This window comes from Hemiscyllium ocellatum, chromosome 2 (assembly GCF_020745735.1).
Source record: "Hemiscyllium ocellatum isolate sHemOce1 chromosome 2, sHemOce1.pat.X.cur, whole genome shotgun sequence".
NCBI lineage: Eukaryota > Metazoa > Chordata > Chondrichthyes > Orectolobiformes > Hemiscylliidae > Hemiscyllium > Hemiscyllium ocellatum.
In genome coordinates this window covers 41,438,443-41,462,352 of record NC_083402.1, presented here as the reverse complement: position 1 = coordinate 41,462,352, position 23,910 = coordinate 41,438,443, and the positions used below count along the sequence as shown (strand labels likewise).

The 23,910-nt window shown below is 40.0% G+C and overlaps 1 protein-coding gene across 1 annotated transcript in view; it reads right to left on the bottom strand.

Annotated features, from left to right (window-relative positions):
• znf366 (zinc finger protein 366) overlaps window positions 1–23,430 on the bottom strand; it is a 60,020-nt gene extending 36,590 nt beyond the window's left edge. Inside the window, exons 1-2 of the mRNA XM_060843822.1 lie at window positions 23,296–23,430; window positions 317–1,615 (exon numbers count right to left, since the gene is read on the bottom strand). Coding sequence (XP_060699805.1) covers window positions 317–1,594 — 1,278 coding nt within the window. The 5' untranslated portion in view covers window positions 1,595–1,615; window positions 23,296–23,430. The remainder of the gene's footprint in view (window positions 1–316; window positions 1,616–23,295) is intronic.
• Window positions 23,431–23,910: the final 480 nt, after the last annotated feature.

The following is a 23,910-nucleotide window of genomic DNA, read 5'->3' as shown; positions in this document are numbered from 1 at the left end:
CTCTACCTGTTAGTCATTCCCTCCATTCTTAGCCCAAAAAGCCGTTATCTTCAAGGGAAAACAAAATTATGCAAGCGAGAAAGGGAATGTTTGCATTATTGCTCACCGATTTCCTCCTGTGTCCTCATACCTTATAAGTCTTCACATTTTTATCTAGTTAAAATCTATTGAATTGTAAATATAGACAAGATCATTAAATTATTTTTTCAAAAGGTAAATTTTCTGCAAATGTTTTCTATCTTTTAAACATTTCTGTCATAATCTTTGAGAAAGTATTAATTAAATGTCCCTTTTCTATTTCAGACACAATTCCTACCTTGTGAGTCAGAGAGTGCTGCTTGAGGTGATGGGGTTGAATGAATTCCATGCCACATTCAGTGCAGATATATGGGCGGATATCTTTGTGTTTCATCATGTGATTTTGCAGCTGACTTGGATACTGGAAAGTCTTCTCACATTCATCACAGCGATACAATGTAGGACCACGGTGTGATGTCAAATGTCTCTTTAATTGGGCTAGGGTAGGAAAATCAAGTCCACACTCTACACAAATATTGTCTCGACCATTTTCATGCTTGGTTTCATGGGCTTTGAGCTCACTTGGATAAGCAAAACCCCTGCCACAAATGCTGCAATTGTATGGCTTCACATCACTATGTTGCATCATATGTCGTTTAAGATGGCTGGTCTGGGTGAATGCTTTGTGACAAACATTACACTTATGAGGTCTGGTACCCTGATGCGTGAGCATGTGAGTATGTAGGTGGCTCAGTTGTTTGAAGAGTTTTCCACATTGGGAACAAGCATGGGGCTTGATACCACTGTGTCCCAAAATATGTGTTACCAGGTTGTACTTGGAAGTGTATGACTTCTCACACATTCGGCACTGCCAGCGTTTTTGATTGCCACCTACATCAACATAATAACTGTCATCAATTTGAATGTTAACATCAACCCGTTCAACCGTGTTCTTCTTTTCTTCTCGACTAGGTATCCCACCACTCAGACTTCCCAGAGGACCATTCCGATGAAGAGGATACCTAAAATGCAGATTTGATGGTGCCATAACAAAAGGGAACATAAAGTCTGGAGTGACGTTGGAAAAGTATGCTCGAGAAGGATGCATCATCAGAGGACTGGTAGGCCACATTAAATTATGTTTAATAGACTCATGCTTCAAGCCTGTATTACCGAGGTGGTCAAAAGTTCTGAACAACTGAAACCCTACATTACTTAAGTCTATCATTTGAGCCATGGGTTTTGGTGATGGCAACTCCATTTTGATGTCTTCAGGTTCATCGATTTCTGTCAGTAAATCTTCTGAATGAACAGTATGAATGACTTTAGTGGGGGTACTTTTTCTCTTACGTGATCCTCCTTCAGAATTTGCAGTGAGTCTTTCTATATTTACTGTAGATATGTCATTTGCAGAATATGTAATTCCTGATTCATAATCTCTGAAACCCATGCATTTGTTTGGTTTAATGGTCAGTGGGAGAGGCTGCATTGAGAAGTGTGGAGAAGTCTGGATTTCTTTCATATCTCTGGAGATATGAATGTCGTCACTGTATGGATCAGCCATCTTGTTCTCCATAATGTTCACTCAGCTTCTTTCCTTAAATTAGAAAAGAAAATGTCAAAAATGAAATCTTTTCCAATGAAATGCGTCTTCAACAATAGTACAAAAGAGATAATTGAAAATTGACCACCCGTTTGACACCCTGAAGGATTACTTTTTACACGGGTTTCCTTAGTGGTGATTGGGTCTTTACTTTCCTCCTCCAAGAACTTCATATCTCTGAATATTCCCAATGGATGACATGAATGGATTTGAAAGAAATTGAAGTAACAGAGCGATTACTAGAAAGACGAGTAAAAGCTTATGTAGTAATAATGAAAAATAAGAAGATTGTGTAAGAACTTTTAATTTAACATGTGTACCGTCCCCTTTTATATTAATTTTTTTGTGATAACATATCCCAACCTTGATGGTTCATTTTATGTGGAATGGGTACACCTACCATGATAGAATAGAAAGGTTGGAAAATTATGCTAACAGAATTTGAACATGACTTCGCTGTCTCTCAAATGTCATTACAGAGTGAATTTTAGCAGAGGAACTGTGTGTCATTTGTAAATGTGATGGAAAACTGGCAGTGTCATTCTCCACATTGTTTCTAACATTATGCTACTCCCTGATTTGGTTCGCATTGGGAATAATGAACAGAAATAAAAGGATGCAATAAGTTCTATTGTGCAAAACTTACAAATTGTGCTTGGAATGTTTGGAATAGCTGAAAAAGTATGACCTCGTTTACCAGCTAATCAGCAAGAGGGATAAATTATGACCCTACCTTAAAGAAAAGTGAAATTCAGTTCAGGTAACTTGGATTTAGATGACTTGACTATGCCCTCATGGAAGAATTAAAGTGTGTCCTCAACTCTTCAGTGCTGAATCAATGCAGAAAACAGCTTCCTATCATTTAGTTAGGTGAGTCTTACTTTCAAGATAGGACATGAATCATCTGAATTTCAAGGCGTCATAATTCCAAATTAAATGCTTAGTAAATATTTAGCGCTTAATTGCAATTTCAGCAAGTAGCATTATTAATTAAGCTTGATCATGTTCCTTTATTGAAGAATAATTAATACTTGTGGCATGCTTCCTTTAATGCACAAATCTGAAATGCTAAATAGCTTCATTAAAGGTATAAAAGAATAGATTGGAGTTTTTGCAACAATATTTAAATGTAATATGTGCCTTAAATTTTGGCATTAGTCATTTAAATAAATTCCTCCTGAAAATATCTCATGGACATGTGCCTTGTGGATTGTGGTTAGGCATTGGTGAGACTACATCACATTTTATTCAAAGAACTTTCATTCTTGCTTAACATGTGCAAAGTAAGAAATGTTACTTTACATTGAGAGTTTGTAAATGGGGAGCCAGTTGGTGAGAGAAAGTGCATATGTTACTAAACATGAATAAATCATTCACAGTCAATTCTTCATCTGTGAGTTCAATAGAAAGTGTGTTGTGTAAAAGCTATTTTCATAATGATAAAAATTGACTATCAATCTTTGACTTCCAGCATCAAAATTTTAAATGTTTCAATTTTGACACATACTATGTTTAAATTGAAATATGCTATAGCTGTGTGTTAAAAATAGTTTAAAATTTGGTTACGACCAATTAAGAGGGTTAAGAAGAGGGGAAAGACTTCACCCGTCCTCACCAGGATGACACACAGTAGAAAGTAGATTGCAAACAATGCTTGCAACTTGCAACGTGGAATCCCTTGTTCTTTACCTTGAATAGTTCCTTTTGGTTCTTCTCCTACCAAGCCAGGTTCATCATTAAACAACAGCATAACATTGGGGGGGGCGTGGGGAGGGGAGGAGGATTGCAGGGAGTTCCATGAGAAAGGAGACCAAGAGCTGGTTGCATCATGAATGAAGTGAAGAGGTGAAGATTGTGTCAGAAAGGACAAATCAAAGCACATCAGATCAACCACCATGAATCTCACTTAGCAATGCACTTAAGGGCAAGTGGAAAAACAACTCCCATAGTCCTTCATCATCAATCATGGGCCAGTCTCTGCAGCTTTGTTTTGGGATCCACTTCAAAATGTTGCATGTGACACACCTGAGAAACTTCCTTGTGGATTTTGTGAAGTGTGTACAGTTAAAAGGAAGACATCAAAGGAAAGATACACTGGCATTGGAGAGAATGCAGAGAATGGGCACTAGGTTAATACCAGGTCTGGAGGGATTTTCTTATGAGAAGTAGTTGAATAGATTCAAAGTTTCAAAGAATAATGTTATTGCAACATAGAAGATATTCGGGAGACTTATAGAGTCATAGAGATGTACAGCATGGAAACAGGCCCTTTGGTCCAACCCGTCCATGCTGACCAGGTATCCCAACCCAATCTAGTCCCACCTGCCTGCACCCAGCCGATATCCCTCCAAACCCTTCCTATTCATATATCCATCCAAATGTCTTTTAAATATTGTTATTGTACCAGCCTCCACCACTTCCTCTTGCAGCTCATTTCATACATGTACCACCCTCTGTGTGAAAAAGTTGCCCCTTAGGTCTCTTTTATATCTTTCCCCTCTCATCCTAAACCTATGCCCTCTGATTCTGGACTCCCCTGCTCCAGGAAAATACTTTGTCTACTTATTCAATTCATGCCCCTCCTGATTTTATAAACCTCTATAAGGTCACTCCTCAGCCTCCGACGCTCCAGGGAAAACAGCCCCAGCCTAATGAACCTCTCCCTATAGCTCAAATCCTCTAACCCTGGCAAAATCCTTGCAAATCTTTTCTGAACCGTTTCAAGTTTCACAACATCCTTCCAATAGGAAGGAGACAAGAATTGCATGCAATATTCCAAAAATGGCTTAACCAATGTCCTGTACAGCCACAACATGACCTCCCAACTCCTGTACTCAATACTCTGACCAACAAAGGAAAGCATACCAAATGCCTTCTTCACTATCCTATCTACTAGTGACTCCATTTCAAGGAACTATGAACTTGCACCCCAAGGTCTCTTTGTCCAGCAACACTCCCAAAGACCTTACTATTAAGTGTATAAGTCCTGCTAAGATTTGCTTTCCCAAAATGCAGCACCTCGCATTTATCTAAATTAAACTCCATCTGCCACTTCTACACCCCTATTGGCCCATCCGATCAAGATCCCGTTGTATCCTTCTTCGCTGTCCAGTACACCTCCAATGTGGTGTCATCTGCAAACTTACTAACTATAGCTCTTCAAACTCACATTCAAATCATTCATATAAATGACCAAAAAGAGTGGACGCAGCACTAATCCTGGTCACAGACCTCCAGTCTGAAAAACAACCCTCCACTACCACCCTCTGTCTTCTACCTTTGAGCCAGTTCTGTCTCCAAATGTCATAGAGTCATAGAGTCATAGAGATGTACAGCATGGAAACAGATCCTTCGGTCCAATGGCTAGTTCTCCCTGTATTCCATGAGCTCTAACATTGCTAACCATTCTCCCATGGGGAACTTTGTCGAACGCCTTACTGAAGTCCATATAAATCACATCTACCGCTCTGCCCTCATCAATCCTCTTTGTTACTTCTTCAATAAACTCAATCAAGTTTGTGAGACATGATTTAACAAAGCCATGTTGACTATCCCTAATCGGTCCTTGCCTTTCCAAATACATGTACATCCTGTCCCTCAGGATTCCCACCAACAATTTATCCACTACCAACGTCAGGTCCACTGGTCGATAGTTCCCTGGCTTGTCCTTACCACCATTCTTAAACAGTGGCACCAAGTTAGCCAACCTTCGGTCTTCTGGCACTTCACCTGTGACTATCGATGATACAAATATCTCAGCAATGGGTGCAGCAATCACTTTCCTAGCTTCCCGCAGAGTTCTCGGGTACACCTGATCAGGTCCTGGGGATTTTTCCACTGTATGTGTTTCAAGACATCCAGCACTGCCTCCTCTATAATATGGACATTTTTCAAGATGTCACCATCTATTTCCCTACATTCTATATCTCCCATTCCTTTTCCACAGTAAACACTGATGTAAGATACTCATTTATTATCTCCCCCAACGCCTGTGGCTCCACACAAAGGCCGACTTGCTGATCTTGAGGGGCCCTATTTTCTTCGAGGAGAAAGTGAGGACTGCAGATGCTGGAGATCAGAGCTGAAAATGTGTTGCTGGAAAAGCACAGCAGGTCAGGCAGCATCCAAAGAGCAGGAGAATTGATGTTTCGGGCATGAGTCCTTCTTCATTCCTGAAGAAGGGCTCATGCCCAAAACGTCAATTCTTCTGCTCTTTGGATGCTGCCTGGCCTGCTGCACATTTCCAGCAACACATTTTCGGGCCCTATTCTCTCCCTAGTTACTCTTTTGTCCTTAATGTATTTGTAAAGACCCGTTGGATTCTCCATAACTCTATTTGCCAAAGCTATCTCATGCCCCCTTTTTGCCCTCCTGATTTCCTTCTTAAGTATACTCCTACTGCCTTTATACTCTTCTAAGGATTCATTCGATCTATCTTGTCTATACCTGACATATGCTTCCTTGTTTTCTTAACCAATTTCTTTAGTCATCCAGGCATTCCGTATACCTACCAATCTTTCCTTTCACCCTAACAGTAATATACTCTCTCTGGATTCTCGTTATGTCATTCCTGAAGGCTTCTCATTTTCCAACTGTTCCTTTACCTGCAAACGTCTGCCCCATATCTGCTTCTGAAATCTTTTGCCTAATACAGTCAAAATTAGCCTTCCTCCAATTTAGAACTTCAACTTTTAGATCTGATTTATCCTTTCCATCACTATTTTAAAATGAATAGAATTATGGTCGCTGGCCCCAAAGTGCTCCCCCACTGACACCTCAGTCACTTGCCCTGCCTTATTTCCCAAGAGTAGGTCAAGTTTTGCACCTTCTCTCGTAGGGGCATCCATATATTGAATCAGAAAATTTTCCTGTACATACTTAACAATTCCTCTCCAGCTAAGCCCTTAACACTAAAGCAGTCCTAGTCTATGTTCGGAAAGTTAAAATCCCCTGCTGTAATCACTCTATTATTCTACAGATAACTGAGCTCTCCTTACAAATTTGTTCCTCAATTTCCTTTTGACTATTAGGTGCCAATAATACAAACCCAATAAGGTGATAATCCCTTTCTTATTCCTCAGTTCAACTTAAGTAATCTCCCTGGATGTATTTCCGGGAATATCCTCCCTCAGCACAGCTGTAATGCCATTCCTTATCAAAAATGCCACTCCCCCTCCTCTCTTGCCTCCCTTTCTATCCTTCCTGTAGCATTTGTACCCTGGAACATTAAGCTGCCAGTCTTGTCCATCCCTGAGCCATGTTTCCATAATTGCTACGATATCCCAGTCCCATGTCCCTAACCATGCCCTGAGTTCATCTGCCTTTCCTGTTAGGCCTCTTGCATTGAAATAAATTAATTTATCAGTCTTACCTTGTTCTCTGCTTTGTCCCTGCCTGCCCTGACTGTTTGAATCACTTATTTTCCCAAGTGTACCAGCCTCAGATTGATCTCTTTCCTCACTATCTCACTGGGAACCCTCGCCCCCACCACCACCCTCACCCCCACCTCCTCCCGAGCAGCTGTAGCAAATTTCCCTGCCAGTATTTTAGCCCCATTCCAATTCAGGTGCAATCCGTCCTTCTTGTACAGGTCACTTCTACCCCAGAACAGATTCCAAGGATCCAAAAATGTGAATCCTTCTCCCATACATCAGCTCCTCAGCTACACATTTATCTGCTCTGTCCTCCTATTCCTACCCTCACTAACTTACAGCACTGGGAGTTATCCAAATATTAGTACTCTCGCGGAGGTCCTTTTTAAATTCCTGCCTGACTCTCTATATTCTCCCTTCTGACTATCATCCTTTTCCCTTCCTATGTCATTGGTTCCAATGTGTACAATGACCTACTGCTGGCCCCTCTCTCCCCTAAGACCATTCTGCACCCTCTCTGAGACATCCTTGATCCTGGCACCAGGGAGGCAACACACCATTCTGATTTTTCGCTGCTGCTCAAAGAAACATCTGTCTGTGACTCAGACTAGAGAGTCTCCTAACACAATTGATCTCTTGGAACTCGACGTAGACAGGGTGGATGTGAAGAAGTTGTTTCCCTTTGTGGGAGAGTCTGATTCAGTGTTAGGGCTCATCTATTTAAAACATCAACAAGGAGGATTTTTTTCTCTCAGAGGCTACTATGTCTTTGCTGCATTGTATATGTTGAATCATTTTGCATATTTAAGGCTGAGACAGGCAGATTTTTAATCAGTGAGGGAATCAAATCTCAAATGAGCCATAATTTTATTGAATAGCAGAGCAGATTTGATGGGCTGAATAACCTTCTTCTGTTCCTGCATCTTACGGTCTCATAGTCTAAAGATTGTGGGTATGTTCGTAATTTTTGCCATATATTACAATGAGGTAAATTCCTTGATGATAGTAACACACTCAAGCTTCCAGAAGGGTTATTGGTGACATTAATCAGGAGTTGGAACAGTTAAAATGTTCCCCTCTCTCCTGGGATGGGCATGAGAGGTGGACTCTTGAGGGAGTGGTCAATGAAGGGAATTGGAGCAAGATTTATCCTGGATGAGATGAGTTAAGCGAAAGTTGATCAAATTCCACATAGCAATCAAGATTGAATCTTATTGTTTCTAAACACAGTGCAAAAAAATACCCTTGATGTTAATTAAAGGCCACTTTGCTGATACTAAAAATGTTGTCTACAAATACACGATAATAAATGGATCTCTACAGGTATCTTAAACAGAGTTCTGTATTTCCGAGTTCAGGATTTGTATATCATTGTAGTATTGACTGCTTTGGCAGGATAGGCACCTTTATAACTTAGGTGAAGTTATTAGAAGAGCTGGAATCTCAAGTGTAATACCACTGTCGGTAGGGGCATCATCTTTGATTCTGACCCACTTATTGGGATTTGGGGCAGGACTATCAATCAATGAACCTGCTGTGAGATTTTCAAGACATCATCAAAATGCTGGTAGGGGCAACAAGCTGGATTCATGAGTCACACTGTGGTTGGATTTTACAGTGGTACTTTGTGGGCTGTGGGTTTCACAAATCACAAGTGATTGTCATTCAAAGAGGCTCATGAAGGAAGTGGAAGAATAGCTGATTATGCCTTTGAGTGTTTTATAAGTATAGTGGTGATGTACCCGAGACCATATTCTCTGTTCATTTCTTTACACCTCGTGACCATGTGCTTTTCTCTTTAGTTATTCAGTGGCATCTCCCATTTTAAACTTTAATGTGTAACATAATTACAGAAAAGAATCCATCCTGTTGCCTTCCCCATGTGTGCCTAAAGTTAACACCCCTCCTCTTCTCAAAATATCCTCAGCGCTTGTCCCTCAAGATTCTAGCACTTCTGCCACTTCAGCCTAATATTTGCCAGTTTCACTGTTGGCCATAACTCTGAGCATGTCATTCTTAAAAGTGCTTAGGGTGATTTTCAAAAGGGTAAGGATAACCATCCCCTAAAGACTCAGATGACTCTGCTACCCAGGTTTTGGAAGCATGCTTGTAGATTAAAGTTCACATCACAATTTCCAAATGTTCTTTGTGATAATAAATACAACATTTTATATTCCATGTTTTGAGAAAATTACAAATTAGGGAGTTTGAGAAATTAGGGTTTGTAGTGATTGTGGTAAGGTTAGCCAGCTGGACTACGTAGAATACGACTTCCCTGATTGGGTCTGTTAATCTGGTCCAGTCAGGGAGACTCAGCTGTCACATATAAAAAAATGAGATACTGACAATCCGGTGCCTGATTCTGTATAAGAATGTACTATAGTCAAGGTCTGTTCAGATATAAATAAAGGATCACTTAGTGATGGGATACCAGCCACTGTGGGGTTAATTCAGAGGTCTTCACCACAGCTGAGAAATTAAAGAAGAAAGCTGGCAAAAATAGTAACTTTGAAAATGTCAGAATGGCCTGGTGGCTTGGTGATTAGCACTGTTGCCTCACAGCGCCAGGGAGCCAGGTTTGACTCCAACTTCGGGTGACTGTCTGTGTGGTGTTTGCATGTTCTCCCTGTGTCTGTGTGGGTTTCTTCCGGGTGCTCCAGTTTCTTCCCACTGTCCAAAAATGTGCAGGTCAGGTGAATTAGCCATGCTAAATTGCCCATAGAGTTGGGTGCCTTAGTCAGAGGGAAATGGGTCTGGGTGGGTTACTCTTCAGAGGATCGGTGTGGACCTGTTGTGCCAAAGGGCCTACTTCCACACTGTAGGGAATCTAATCTAATCTTATATCCTCCATCTTAAGATACATAAAGCAAGCAAAGCACAAGTTTATGTCTGTTTTGCTAAGCTTGTTTTTTTTTTCTTGAACAGGTCCTTAGATTGAAGCCAGAGGCTATAGCTTGTGACACACAACTCAAGCATGACTGACCAGAAGGCTCACCCTGCCATATACAAAGTGGAAGGATTTGCAGATTGCTAATAAGCAGGGGTATAACTTATGACCAATAGAAGAGCTCTTGTGGTAGTGTCCCTACCTCTAAGCCAGGAGTCCCAGATCCAAGTCCCACCTGCTTTAGAGGTATATAATAACATCTCTGAATAGATTGATAAGAAAACATGTGCATGAGAGCAATAGATTTCAACGTGGAGTATTCGGCCCATTGCGACTGTTCCACCATTCAAAGACATTGTGACTGATCGGATAACCTTCAACTCCACATTTCCGCCCTTTCCCTATAATCCTTGATTCCCTTACAGAGTAAAAATCTGTCTATTTCAGCCTTGAATATTTTTAATGGCTCAGTTTCTACAGCCATCTGAAGTAAAATAAACTCCCACAGATTCACTACCAAATGAGAAAATAAATTCCTGCTCATGTCTCTTTCAAAAATGGGTGGCCCCTTTGTTCTAAGATTATGCCATCTGATCCTAAACTCTCCCACAAAGGGAAACAATCTTTTAGAATTTCCCTGTAAAGCTCCCTAAAAGTCTTATATGTTTCAATAGAATGTCAAGCTCCTAGGAGTGATCATCCACAACAAGCTTTCTTGGACTCTTCATGTGGACGCACTGGTTACAAAGGCCCAACAACGTCTCTTCTTCCTCAGGCAGCTGAGCAAATATGGCATGATGGCGAATACCCTTGCCAACGTTTATAGGTGTGCCATAGAGAGCATTCTGTCTGGATGTATCACTACCTGGTATGGCAACTGTACTGTTCAAGATCGGAGACAGTTACAGAGAGTGGTGAACTCAGCCCAGACAATGACAAAGGCCAACCTCCCATCTATAGAATCCATCAACCAGGCTCACTGTCAAGGAAAGGCTGGCAATGCTTTTCTACAACCCCTACCTTCGGGGTGAAGGTACAGAAGCCTGAACACACACACCAGCCAGTTTCGAAACATTTCTACCCTACTGTTATTAGAATACTGAATGGACTCACAAACTCTTAACGTTCGCCTACACCTGTGTTTTTGTTTTTGCCACTGTTTACCTATTATTTACTTACCTATGCTACTTAACTCTGCAATCTGCCTTTATTGTTTGCAAGACAAAGCTTTTCATTGTGCCTCGGTACACATAACAATAAATTCAATTCAATTCAATTCAATAAACCCATTTTTTTTCTAAATCCCAATGAGTACAGGCCCATCCTACTCAATCTTTTCTCTCAAGAAAATTCCTCCATACTTGGAAGCTTGGCTGTGTTATGAATGCAGTCTCCATTGTCATTCAGGCCTGGAATAGGACTCATATTCTGAGTTCCTGGTCGAGAGACAGGAATCGTACCCACTGTGACACAAGACATCCCTACTACAGGATTCAAGATTATAAGAGACGTTGATAAGGTAAGAACAAGAGAGATGCTGTCTCTTGTTTGATGAACCAGTGCCCAAGAAGGCATAAACGCAAAATAATCACAAAACCATTTAAAGGGAAAGGTTAGAAAAGTACTGAGATGTGTGAAACTTTATAAAAACTTCATAATACATCAATAATTGAACTACAGTAAGAAAAGTAAAGCTTTAAGGAGCATATAATGTAAATTCATCAAAGTATTATTTTGTATTCATAAGTATATTTATATATGTAAGAATAGATTTGAAATATGGAGCTGTTATTAGAACAGTACAGTATGAACTGGGCTATAGTCCATATCCCACAGATGAAAGGATGGTGAGTTTACTACTGTGCCTTCTGATCTGAACACACATGACTTTTTCTTTAGTGCTGCATTCTCATTGTGATGAATCCAGCTTTGACTTTCTTGTGTCCTCTCAGAAGAACCACGTCTGGATTTCAACTGGGTCAGTTAAGGTAGAACTAAATAACTGAAATCTCATGGAGCTTGTCACCCTCTCCTGCTGAGGCAACTCCAACAGAGAGTAAGCAGTGCCTCTGAGAAACAATATACATTTTCTGTTTTATGAAAACATTTCTCTGGATGTCATACTGGAATTATTGTGGACAATTGGTAAATCACAACGTAGAATTGTAGGGCCTTCAGAATAACATGGAACACTAGATTAGCTTCAGCTGGAGTTAAGTGCCCAATTCATCAGTATGGAAGCAAGGATTTTGAATAGAGTACAGAAGAAATGGATCCACAAATGAGGGATGACAGTTCCATGGTTAGATCGAAGAAGTAGACGTTGTTCTGCTTAGAACTGAGATAGATTGAGAGGATTTGATAGTGATGTTTGAAATTGTGATGGCTTAAGTATAATAAGTAAATAGAAGATTTTTAATGGCTCAAGGATCACCAACCAGAGATCACAGTCTGACAGTAGTTAACAAATAAACTCGAGTCACTGTAGGGGTATATTACTTTACACAGCAGGTAGTGATAAACGAAAGCATAATCCTGAACACGGTGATGGATACAAAGTCAACAATAACTTCCAAACTAAACTGGATGATGGAAAAAAGCATTGGAGGGAAATGGGGAGGAATATTTGATCTTTGAAAGGACTGGTGCAGAATTGAGGAGCAAGGTGGCATCCCAATGTGCTTCCTGATTTTTTGATTTTATAATTCTTATCAGTAATTAAAGGACACTTTATTAATGCAACAAATCAGCTTAGAAAAGTTTGGAATTTCTAATGAAATACCTAAATGAGAAAGATAAGAACTGAATTAACAGCAGAAGCTAGATTCCATTTGAAAAAACTGATTCAGTTATTTGGGACAACTTTAGTAGATAAGATGCAAATGGCCTTTTGTTTTGACAAGATTTCACAGAAAAGATTATTAGAACAGTGTAAGTATACAGGAACTAGGGAGAGGGTGTGCAAGTTAAATTAAAAACTGGCTAAATGGGAAGAAAGGAAGGCACTGAATCAGACATCTCTCAGGTGGTAGGAAGTAGGTAGTGGTTTCCCACAGAGTTCTTTTCTGGCACCACTTCAGTCCACTGTGATCAACAACCATTTGGATATTTTAGGCAATAGAGAAGGCAACATAGGAAATAATCTGCAGTGGCTTCATTAATGACTCTCCCTCCATTATAAGGTATGAGGTTCACTGACGATTGCACAATGTTCAGCACCATTGACAACTCCTCAGATACTGAAGCAGTCTGTGTCTGTACACAGTAAGATCTGAACAACATCCAGCCCTTGGCGTGAGGTGAAAAATAGCATATGCCCTACACAAGTGGCAGGCAATGGCCGCAAGTAATCAGGAAGGTTAAATGAACAGCAAAAAATTAAGAAAGTTGATAGAATGTTATCATTTATTGCAAGGAGAGTTAAGCACAAAAGTGAGGAAGTTATGCTTCAGTTATACAGGACACTTGTAAATAGGTGGGATGGCAAGTGGTGAGGATGTCACAAAGAGTCTGGAGAGGGATATACATCGGTTAAAGGAATAGGTAAAAACTTGGTAGATGGAATATAAAGTGGGAAAATGTGATGTTATGCATTTTGTTGGGAAGAATGGGGGTGAATAATATTGAAATGCAGAAGACTGCAGAAAAGAGTCTGTTCTCTGTGCTGAGACAGTGGGATTCGGGAGTCCTTATGCATAATTTACACAAGTCTGGCATGCGAGTTCAGCAGGTTAACAGGGAAAGGCAAATGGAATGTTGGCCTTTATTTCAAAGGGGATGGAGTATAAAAGTAGGGAAATCTTGCTAAATCTATACAAGGCACTAGTTAGACTACACCTCGACTACTTTGAACAAATTTGATGCCCTTATTTAAGGAAAGATATCCCAGTATTGCGGGCAGATCAAAGAAGGTTATTCATTAGGTTAATCCTGGATACCGAGGGACTTTTCTTAAGAGCATAAGTTGGGTTTGTATTCATTGGAGTTGAGAGCAATGAGAGTGGTCTTATTGAAACATAATTGATTCTTCGAGGACTTGATATGGGTAGATATGGAGAAGTTGTCTCCTCTGGTAGGACGATTTAGGACCAGAGGGCATAATTCCAGAGTAGGAAGTCACCCAGTCAGGACCCAAATGAGGAGAAACTTCCTCTCTCAGTGTAGTAAATCTGTGGAATTCTTTACCATAGCGGGCTGTGGAGGCTGTCAAGGCTAAGACAGACAGAATTTGAATCAATAAGAGAATTGAGGATTATGAGGAAAAAGTAGAAACATCAGTTGAGGATCTTCTGTCCCCAGGTGTCACAAATCTTTGTCCTGAATCTTGTCCTGAAATGTGAGTGGAATCAGAGCCTTTCAACATTTCAGAGGCAACGGTTGGGTATGGAAGGGCTGGAAGGTTATCAAGGATAAGCAGGAATGAGCACTTGAGGTTACAATCATATCAGGATGATCTTATTAAATAGCGCAAGTGGGTAAATGATGAATTCCTGCTCCATTTTTATATATCCGTATCTCCAACGAGAGAATCTAACCAATTCCCTTGACATTCATTAGCATAACCATCACTGAATGCTCCACTATCAAAATCCTGGGGGCTTTACCATTGACCAGAAACAGAACTGCACCAGAGTTATAAATATCTGATGGCAAGAACAACTCCAAGGCTAGGAACCCAACGATGACTAATTTATCTGCTGTCTTCCAAATGCCTATCCACTATCTACAATGCACAAGTCTGAAACATGACAGAGTACTCTATAACTATCTGGATGAGTGCAGCTCCAATAATAATTAAGAAGTTTGATATCATTCAGGATAAAGCAACACATTCACATCTTCAATATTCACTCCTCCCTGCCCACCATCAGCATACAGTATCAGTAGTGTGTACCGTCTGCAAAATGTATTGTAGCAACTCACCAAAGATCCTTCAATAGCATCTTCCAAACCTGTGAACCCCTGTCACCTTGGAACAGCAGATGTGTGGAAACATCAGCACCTGCAAGTTCCCTCCAAGCCACATACAATCCTGACTTGGAACTATAGTTTTGGTCAATTGGTCAAAATCCTGTAACTCCTTGCTAACAGCACTGTGGCTGGACCTGCCCCTATTTACTAGATCTGGTCCATAATGTCCATATCCTGTGAATGAATAAAAGAAAATCTGATCTTAGCTGGGCTCCATAAAAGCTGACATCATCTGGCTTCATTGTGTTGTTTAGTTCTCCTGTTAACAAATTGCACAATGTCATTGACAATGAGACAATTATTTTCTGACATTGTGTTGCTGATGGTATCTCTCACTGCTGGTAGCCTGAATTAGAGTCTCAAGTTAGTGCAATATGTGCCACTGGAAGCATCAAAATTACCCAATTTATATTGTGTGCTATCGCCAGGCAAGTTTGCATATTGATAACACATCAAAACATTTTCCATAATTCTAGATCTAGGTAATCAATCCTCATACCTAATGTAGAATGTTTTTCAGTAAACAGACTGGTGGAACAGAATACAGTAAGAAAGGGAGTATTCTAGGAAAGTGATAATCCATACTTAAGACCATAAGAAATAGGAGTGGAAATAAAGCCATTTAGCCCATCGAGTCCACTCCATCATTCAATCATGTCTGATGGGCACTTCAACGCCACTTACCCATATCCCTTAATTCCTTGCGAGATTAAGAATTTATCAGTCTCTGCCTTGAAGACATTTAACGTCCTGGCCTCCAATGCACTCCATGCAATGAATTCCACAGGCCCACCATTCTCTGGCTGAAGAAGTATCTCCCCATTTCTGTTCTAAATTGATCCTCTCTAATTCTAAGGCTGTGCCCACGGGTCCTAGTATCCCCGCCTGATGGAAACAATTTCCCAGCATCCACACTTTCGAAGCCATGAATGATCTTGTAAGTTTCTATTAGATCTCCCCTCAACCTTCTAAACTCTAATGAATACAATCCCAGGATCTTTAGCTGTTCATTGTACGTTAGTCCTACGGTTCCAGGATCATCCATGTGAATCTCCACTGGACACGCTCCAGTGCCAGTATGTCCTTCCAGGGCCCAAAACTGGACACAGTATTCTAAATGGGGCCTAACTAGAGCTTTATAAAGTCTCATAGCACATCACTGCTTTTACATGCCAACCCTCTTGAGATAAATGAAAACATTACATTTGCTTTCCTAACCAAGGACTCAACCTGCAAAGTCAACCTTTAGAGAACCCTGTGCTAGCACTCAGAGTTCCCTTTGTATTTTGGTTTTATGAATTTTCTCACTATTTAGAAAATAGTCCATGCCTGTGTTCTTTTTCCCATGCTAGGTTTTGATGCTAGGTTTACTGACAATGTGAAATGTCTTTTCATTCCTGATCGTTATCAAGTTTGATTTTAAAGTCTCTTTCTGGTTGAAAGAATTTACAAGATAGAAAAAGTCCCAAACCTGAGTGGGTGTTACTGTTTTTAAGAGCTATTGCAGAGATTGTGGCTCCTCACAGCTTTTCTCCGTCACCTTTAACTACTGACATAATATTAACAGCATTTTGTACGAATATAATAAAGAAAATATGGCAAGCTTTTAACATGGAAAAAGAAAAATAATTATTTGAAGCAAAACAGAAATTGCTGTAGAAACGGAGCAGGTTTGGCAGCTACTGTGGAGCGAGAAACAGTTTTAAAATTTTGGCTCCAGTGAACCCTCTTCAGAACTGATTGTAGCTCGGAAAAGGTTGGTATATATGCTGAAGCCAGGTGGGGTGGGATGGGGTTGGGGTGGGGGTGAGGCCAGCAATAAACAATAGGCAGAGATAAAGCTCAAAGAGAGATAATAGCAGTTGGGCAGACAAAGAGATAGGTAATGATAAGCTAGGGAAAAAGTAAAGCTGATAATAGGGACCATTAGTGGGTGAAAATGGATTGGCTATGATGAAAATAGAGTCAAGACTGTGGTGCTGGAAAAGCACAGCAGGTCAGGCAGCATCCAAGGATCAGGAAAATCGACATTAACCCTTTATCAGGCCCATACGGTGAGCGGGCCAGTGGTGTAGAAGGTGGGAAAAGGACATGGAAGGAATGTTCAGGTTCTAAAATTATTGAATTTGATAAGGAAGCCTGAAAACTGCAGGGTTCTCAAGCAGAAAATTAGGTGTTGTTCTTCCAGCTTGTGCTGAACTTTACTGGAGCACTGCAGCAAGTTCGAGACGGAGATGTTGGTCAGGGAACAGCGTGGTGTGTTGAATTGGCAGATATCAGGGAAGCTTGGGGTCATTTTTGCAGACAGAGTGTAGGTGTCCAACAAAGTGGTCACCTAGTCTCCGCTTCATCTCCACAATGTAGAGGAGACCACATTGTGAGCAATGAATAAAACAAACTAGATTGAATGAAATGCAGATAAATCACTGCTTCACCTGAGAGGTGTGCCTGGGCCTTGAATAGTGAGGAAGGAGGAAGTAAATGGGCAGGTGTTACACCTTTTGTGATTGCATGGGAGGGTACTGTGGGGGTATGAGGAGAGGTTGGGAGTGGACCAAGGTGTTATGGAGGGAACATCCTTGTAGAAGGCTGACAAGAGGGAGGAGAGGAATGTATGACTGGTGGCGGCATCCCTCTGGACCTGGTGGAAATGCCGACTTAAGATCCTTAATTGTTTGTTGCTTTGATTAACTCCACAATAATTAATGCTATAAACTGTCAGGTTTCATTTCTGTAAATATTACACTTCAAGAATTTTAACATCAAATCTACTGATTGGTATAAATTCAGGCTGGAAAACCAAATGTGTACATTCCTCATTCCAGGTTGCTCGACATATTCTGGGGACTAGTTCTAAGTGTATGAATGGATAAAGTATACCCTACAACAGCGCAGTTTTGTGAGAACATTGGAACAGCCTTGCACAGGAGTTCCAAGTTTCAAAAACTGAGCATAATGCTGGACAAAACACCTGTGACTTTGCAGATGAAGCAAAGTTGTTTTGCAAACGTGCAACCATTCACACAGCGGACTTAGCAATGCTGAAGCCATGTCCAGATGCATGCTCTCCCCACACAAGTTTCTACCTATACTGTATACCTTCACTCAAACACTCTTTCAAACCAATTGTCATTCTTGATAATGAATTTGAACAAAGGTATCTGTTAGTTTGTATTCAACCTTTGTTGACCCAGGAATGTCAAACTGACAATGCCTTCTTTCACTGATATTTTAATGCTTTCCACACTGCTTCAATGTCTCCCTCCTCTTTCACTTCTGCTTTTCTAATTCTCTCCTCCTTATTTGTTGTTCTATCCACTAACACATTCATTTTCCCCTCCAAACCACTCACCATCTGACTTAGAAATGTGTCACCATTCCTTCAGTGTCTTTGGGTAAAAATCCTAGAACTCCTTCTTTAACAGCATTGTGGGTGTACTAATGCCAAATTGATATCAGTACTTCATGAAGCTAGCTCACCACTCCCTTTCTCAAGAATAGCTAGGAGTGGGCAAAAAAATGCTGGCCCAGCGAGCGATGCCCTCACACATGAGTGAATTTTTTAAAATCTCTTTCCCTGTATCTCTATTTCTCCTTTTCTCCACCACTTCTGTTTTTCATTCTGCCATGACTTCTTCCTTTCACCTCCCTCACTGTTGCATTCCGCTTCTTCCTTAGTCTCATCCTGCTATCTTTTCTTCAATTCCATATTGATCTCTTTTCTTCCACTTCTGTTTCCAAACCTCTATTTCAGTTTCATCTCTCTGCTGTCTCATTTATCTTTCTGTCAGTCCCTTTGTTCATTTGTATCTTTCTCACATTCCCCTAACTTATATTCCTATGATGAATATACTCCTATATGATGAATATATTCCTATACTTATATTCCATTGCCAGACCAGCTGAGTTTTTCCAGCATTCTCTGTGTTAGCTTTAGTCTTTCTCACAAACCTTCTCTGCCATTCAATGAGATACTGGCTGTGACATAACTCCATATATCCATCTTTGTTCCTTTTCCTTTAGGATATAAGTTTTCTCAGAATGAGTCTAATGGCAGTTGTCTCAATAAACCAGAGGAAAAAAAAGAGAGTAGCAATTGGTAAAATTCTAACGACCCCACCATCACACCAGTGGTACCACATTACTCCATTTTATGATTATTTTATCAATATGGCTTTTTTTCGAGTCACTCGTGGAATATTAGTGCAACTGAATACAACACTTTATTGTATTTTGCAAATAATCTCAAACCCAGTTCTATATAATATCTTCATGGTAATGCATCCACTACTTTGCCCACTCTCAGACTGTCAAAGAACTACAAATGCTGGAAAGATCAGAATCAGAATCAGCAGGAATAGTAGGGGAAGATAGTCACCACTGTGAATGACCTACTGGCCCCTGTTGTGTGACCATAGTCTTAACAGCCCATAGAGGCTGCTCTCATTTTGAAAGAAGCAATTGGTGGTGATTTAACCTGAGGGCTACCAGACCTCAAGCGAGGGAAAAGGATGAGAAGGAGAGTCCTTCATGGTAACATCAAACCGGTGATGGGAATTAAACTCACAATGTTGGCATCACACTGCTCTGTAAACCAACAATCCAGCCAATGAGCTAAGTCGATTCCTAAAGGAATTATATACTTTAGCTTTATATCTATATGGATCTTAATATGCTGCAAAATATTTCATGGCCAGAAAATTATTTTTGACAGCCAATTTGCCCATGGAAAGTTACCATGAGATCATCTCTCATTCTCCTAAACTCCAGTGAATGTAGGCCTGGTCAACCCGATCTCTCCTCATATCACAATCCTGCCATCTCAGGAATCAATCTGGTGAAACTTTTGGTTCAAAGATAAAAATTAGCCATCTTGTGCAGATGTGCCATCAAAATGCCTCAGGAGTGAGACCTCATTTTATTTTTTTAAATCCAAAAGGCAGCACCATTAACAGTGTAGAACCACATTACATAGTGTCACAGAATCAGAACATTGTTATGGCACAGAAGGAGGCTATTCAGCCCATCATGCCTGCACCTTCTGGGAGTTAATGGGAGTTGACCCTGCACCTGTTAATGGGAGTTGACCCTGCACCTTCTGATTTCAAAGAAAGAGAACGATCAGTAAACTATAAATGCAGTTTGAAGTAAAAAGCAAAAGTATTAGAAATGTAAATGAGAAAGTGAAAATAAACAAGATTGGCAAAGAGCTGAAAATGTGTTGCAGGTCAGGCTTATGCCCGAAACGTCGATTCTCCTGTTCCTTGGATGCTGCCTGACCTGTTGCGCTTTTCCAGCAACACATTTTCAGCTCTGATACTCCAGCATCTGCAGTCCTCACTTTCTCCTCAAAGATTGGCAAAGAATTTGGTTGCACCAAAAACATTTACTTATCCTTTCCCTTTATAGATGTTGTCGAGTGTGTGGTGCTGGAAAAGCACAACAGGTCAGGCAGCATCCAAAAAGCAGGAGAATCGGTGTTTTGGGCATAAGCCCTTCTCATGAATGAGGTAAAGACAATGACTGCAGATGCTGGAAACCAGATTCTGGATTAGAGTGGTTCTGGAAAAGCACAGCAGTTCATGCAGCATCCGAGGAGCAGGAAAATCAATGTTTCTGGCAAAAGCCCTTCATCAGGAATACAGGCAGAGTGCCTGAAGGGTGGAGAGATAATGAGGCTTGTGAGCTTGTGAAGGGCTTATGCCCAAAACGTCGATTCTCCTGCTCCTCAGATGCTGCCTGATCGGCTGTGCTTTTCCAGCATCACACTCTCGGCACTGATCTCCAGCATCTGCAGTCCTCAATTTCTCCTCCTTTATAGATGCTGTCCAATATGTTGTGTATTTAGTTCTTCAACAGCTCTGGCCTTGGAGTTTGGTGTGCCTCAGTTGCCTGGAAACTAAAATGCTGTGAAGAGCAAGTCCAACATTATTGGTCTGAGGATCCAAAACAAGGAGCCTTGAATCATGGCAGGCCATTTCAGACTGAGATAAAGAGAGCTTTCTTTACTCAGAGGGTGATTAACATTCTCTATCACAGAACGTTATGGAGGCAAAGTCATTGAATATACTGAAGAAAGAAATAGACTGATTAACAGATGTTAAAAGTATCCAGGGTATTGGGACAGCGTGGGAGTATAGTGTTGAGGGAGAGGATCTGAAATGTTCATATTAACTGGCAGAGTAAACAGAATGGCCTACTACTGTTTCTGTTTTCTATAATTTTTATTTCATGTAGACGTATTGATATATTCATTGTTAATATAGTGCAATGTCAACCCATTCATTTCAACAACCAATTGAATTTTCTCAGTCTGAGTTAGCTTTAGATTCAGGTCCCAGATGTGAAGGGATGGTATGCTGTCCCACTAGACAACTCAATCCTCTTGCAGGACGTAAGTCAGTGGAAGTGTGCGTAGAACATAAGAAGCTAATTATATTTGCTATTGAGAAATGGTAATTGTCTTTCCCATCATGGAAATACAAAGTAAGATCAGAAGAAACAGGAGCAGGAATGGCAAAAGTGAGGACTGCAGATGCTGGAGATCAGAGTCTAGATTAGAGTGGTGCTGGAAAAGCACAGCAGGTCAGGCAGCATCCCAGGAGCAGGAAAATCAACTTTTCGGGCAAAAGCTGATGAAGGGCTTTTGCCGAAACGTCGATTTTCCTGCTCCTCGGATGCTGCCTGACCTGCTGTGCTTTTCCAGCACCACTCTAATCAGGAGCAGGAATAGGCCATTCAGAAACCTGCTGTGCCATTCAATAAGATCATGGCTGTTCGGATTATGGTTGTATCTCCATTTTCCAGTTATTACCAGTGCAGAACTTAGAAAGCAAAATAAAGAACTTACATTGATAGAGCACCTGATCATATCTCAGAAAATCATTTTGGAAGTGCTTCACATGAATGCTGCACTCAGAGATGTCATTCTATTAATATTCTTTATCAAAGCGGAGTGACTGACTACACCTTAATTAGATTTATTGTACAAAACCTATTTCAATACTTGTCTTGATGTCATGCAGGATCCCCTGTGGAAATTTATGAACTAACTCCTCAAAGTGTTGGAATTGTTGACCGTAAGTAGTTCAGTGGAAATCTGTGAAAGATTTCTAATAGATTGCTGAAATACAGAAGTGAAAACGAACAAGCAGGTTTAAACATGATATACTTCACTGACAAAGGGGCAGGATAGTGTTTTTGTTGTTGCAGTTTTTTTTTATTTCTCCCTGGGAATTTACCTTTAAGCCCAGATAGAAGATTTGATGCTTCCCGTTTTTAATACTTTTAGTTTCAGTTTGTCCTTCTGCATTTAAGCATAACTATCCCTCCAAATAAACCTTTCTGGTGTGTGTGTGTGTGTGTGTGTGTGTAATATTTAGCACTATTTTCTTTTGCAAAGTGTTGCCTAATGCAATTAGTTTAGTACCTGCAGCTGGAGGAAGACAGTTTTATTTTACACAATAAAGCCATGCTTGGCTTCATAGCCTATTACCTGACACAAGTTACCAAATTAATTCTTGGTAATTTTTTAACTTTGATTGAAAAAAGCTCCACAATTTGCTAAGCTATTAAAAATTAAAAAGCAGTTGAAATATGTTTTTTAACCACCTTGAGCTTAAACATTGAGAATACTTAATGCTATTTTTACTCAGTACAGTCCAATGTATTTGCTCTGTATAATGAGCAAATTTCAATCTGATTTCATGTTTCCTACATACCACAGTGTGTCAATATTGTGTAACCCTCTGTCGTGTTGTCTTCTGTAGCACCAACCCCAAAAGCAGGCAAATCTGATCATTTTCAATCTTTTAAGTATATTTATCAATTTGAATGTTAGTCTACTAAAACTATAATAGAGCAAATGCTCACAAATAAAATTTAATAACATTGTTCTGGTTATGCATATTTGAATGCTTAACCAATGTAACACAACAGTAGAACCTGTAAACATTGTTTCTTGGGTGAACATTTTGATTGTATACAAATTATTCAGCTGGCCAAGCATTACCATCAGCACCATTTCATTTTTAAACATGTGAAAAATATTGTTTTGAAGAACTAACTTAAAACTCTGTAACTGAATGGGAAGAGAGGCTCTGCTGAAAGTTTGATTGTTTGTACGTTTTGAACTAAACTTGCTTTCAGCACAAAGATACAGAAAGAACTGGATATCTCTGACTGGTCACCAGCACTTGCGTTCATAATGACTTCCTATTTCTTTAATTCTAAAAATATAGCATTTTTACAACCATAGAATTAGCAGTGAAGAAACTCAACTAAACCAGCAGACAGCTTTGTAGCATTGTGTGAATCCTACATGATATTACATATTCATAATCAATTACATTTGTTCATGAATTAGATTTAAAATCTTAAGAATATTACCTTTCAGTCAATCTAAGTGTCAAAAGCTCAAAATTACAGTACTCAGTGTTACTTACCAGTGAGTATCTTTAATGTCTACAGAGCACAGAATTGTCTACCTGCTCTTCACAGCCTCCACACAGAGATTTAATTAAAAGAAGGAACTTATTCTGCCACTGTTTGAAGCTACCCAAGAAGGAGAACAGGAACAAAATTACTTCGTTCTTTTTTTTTACAGATGAGTACCTTCGGAAAAAAAGGAAGGAAGGGAGGGGAGAGGAAGCCAACAGCCCTTTGACTTCCTGCAAAAAAATAAGGAAACTCCAGATAGTCATCTTTCTCTGAGAAAAAAAAAGATTCATATGGAAACAACAAAAAAGGAAATTAGATAGAGGTTTGAACCTTCATTCCCAGCCTAGAATGGGGCACTGCTTGCTTGCTAGGGTGTGTTATTTTTTATAGAAAGATAAGTATTCAAGCACAAACTACCAAATACTAGTAGTAGAACAGAAACCATTTTGCAATTCCTTTCATACACATCATTAAATGTACACATTAATGACAAACTCAATTTTGTATCTCTCACTTCAAGTGAATAATAACATTTGAATGTAATAACATACATGGGGAATATTGGTGCACAAATAAAAATAATATGCCTCATTTTAAGCTCCAAGAACATGAAAGTATAA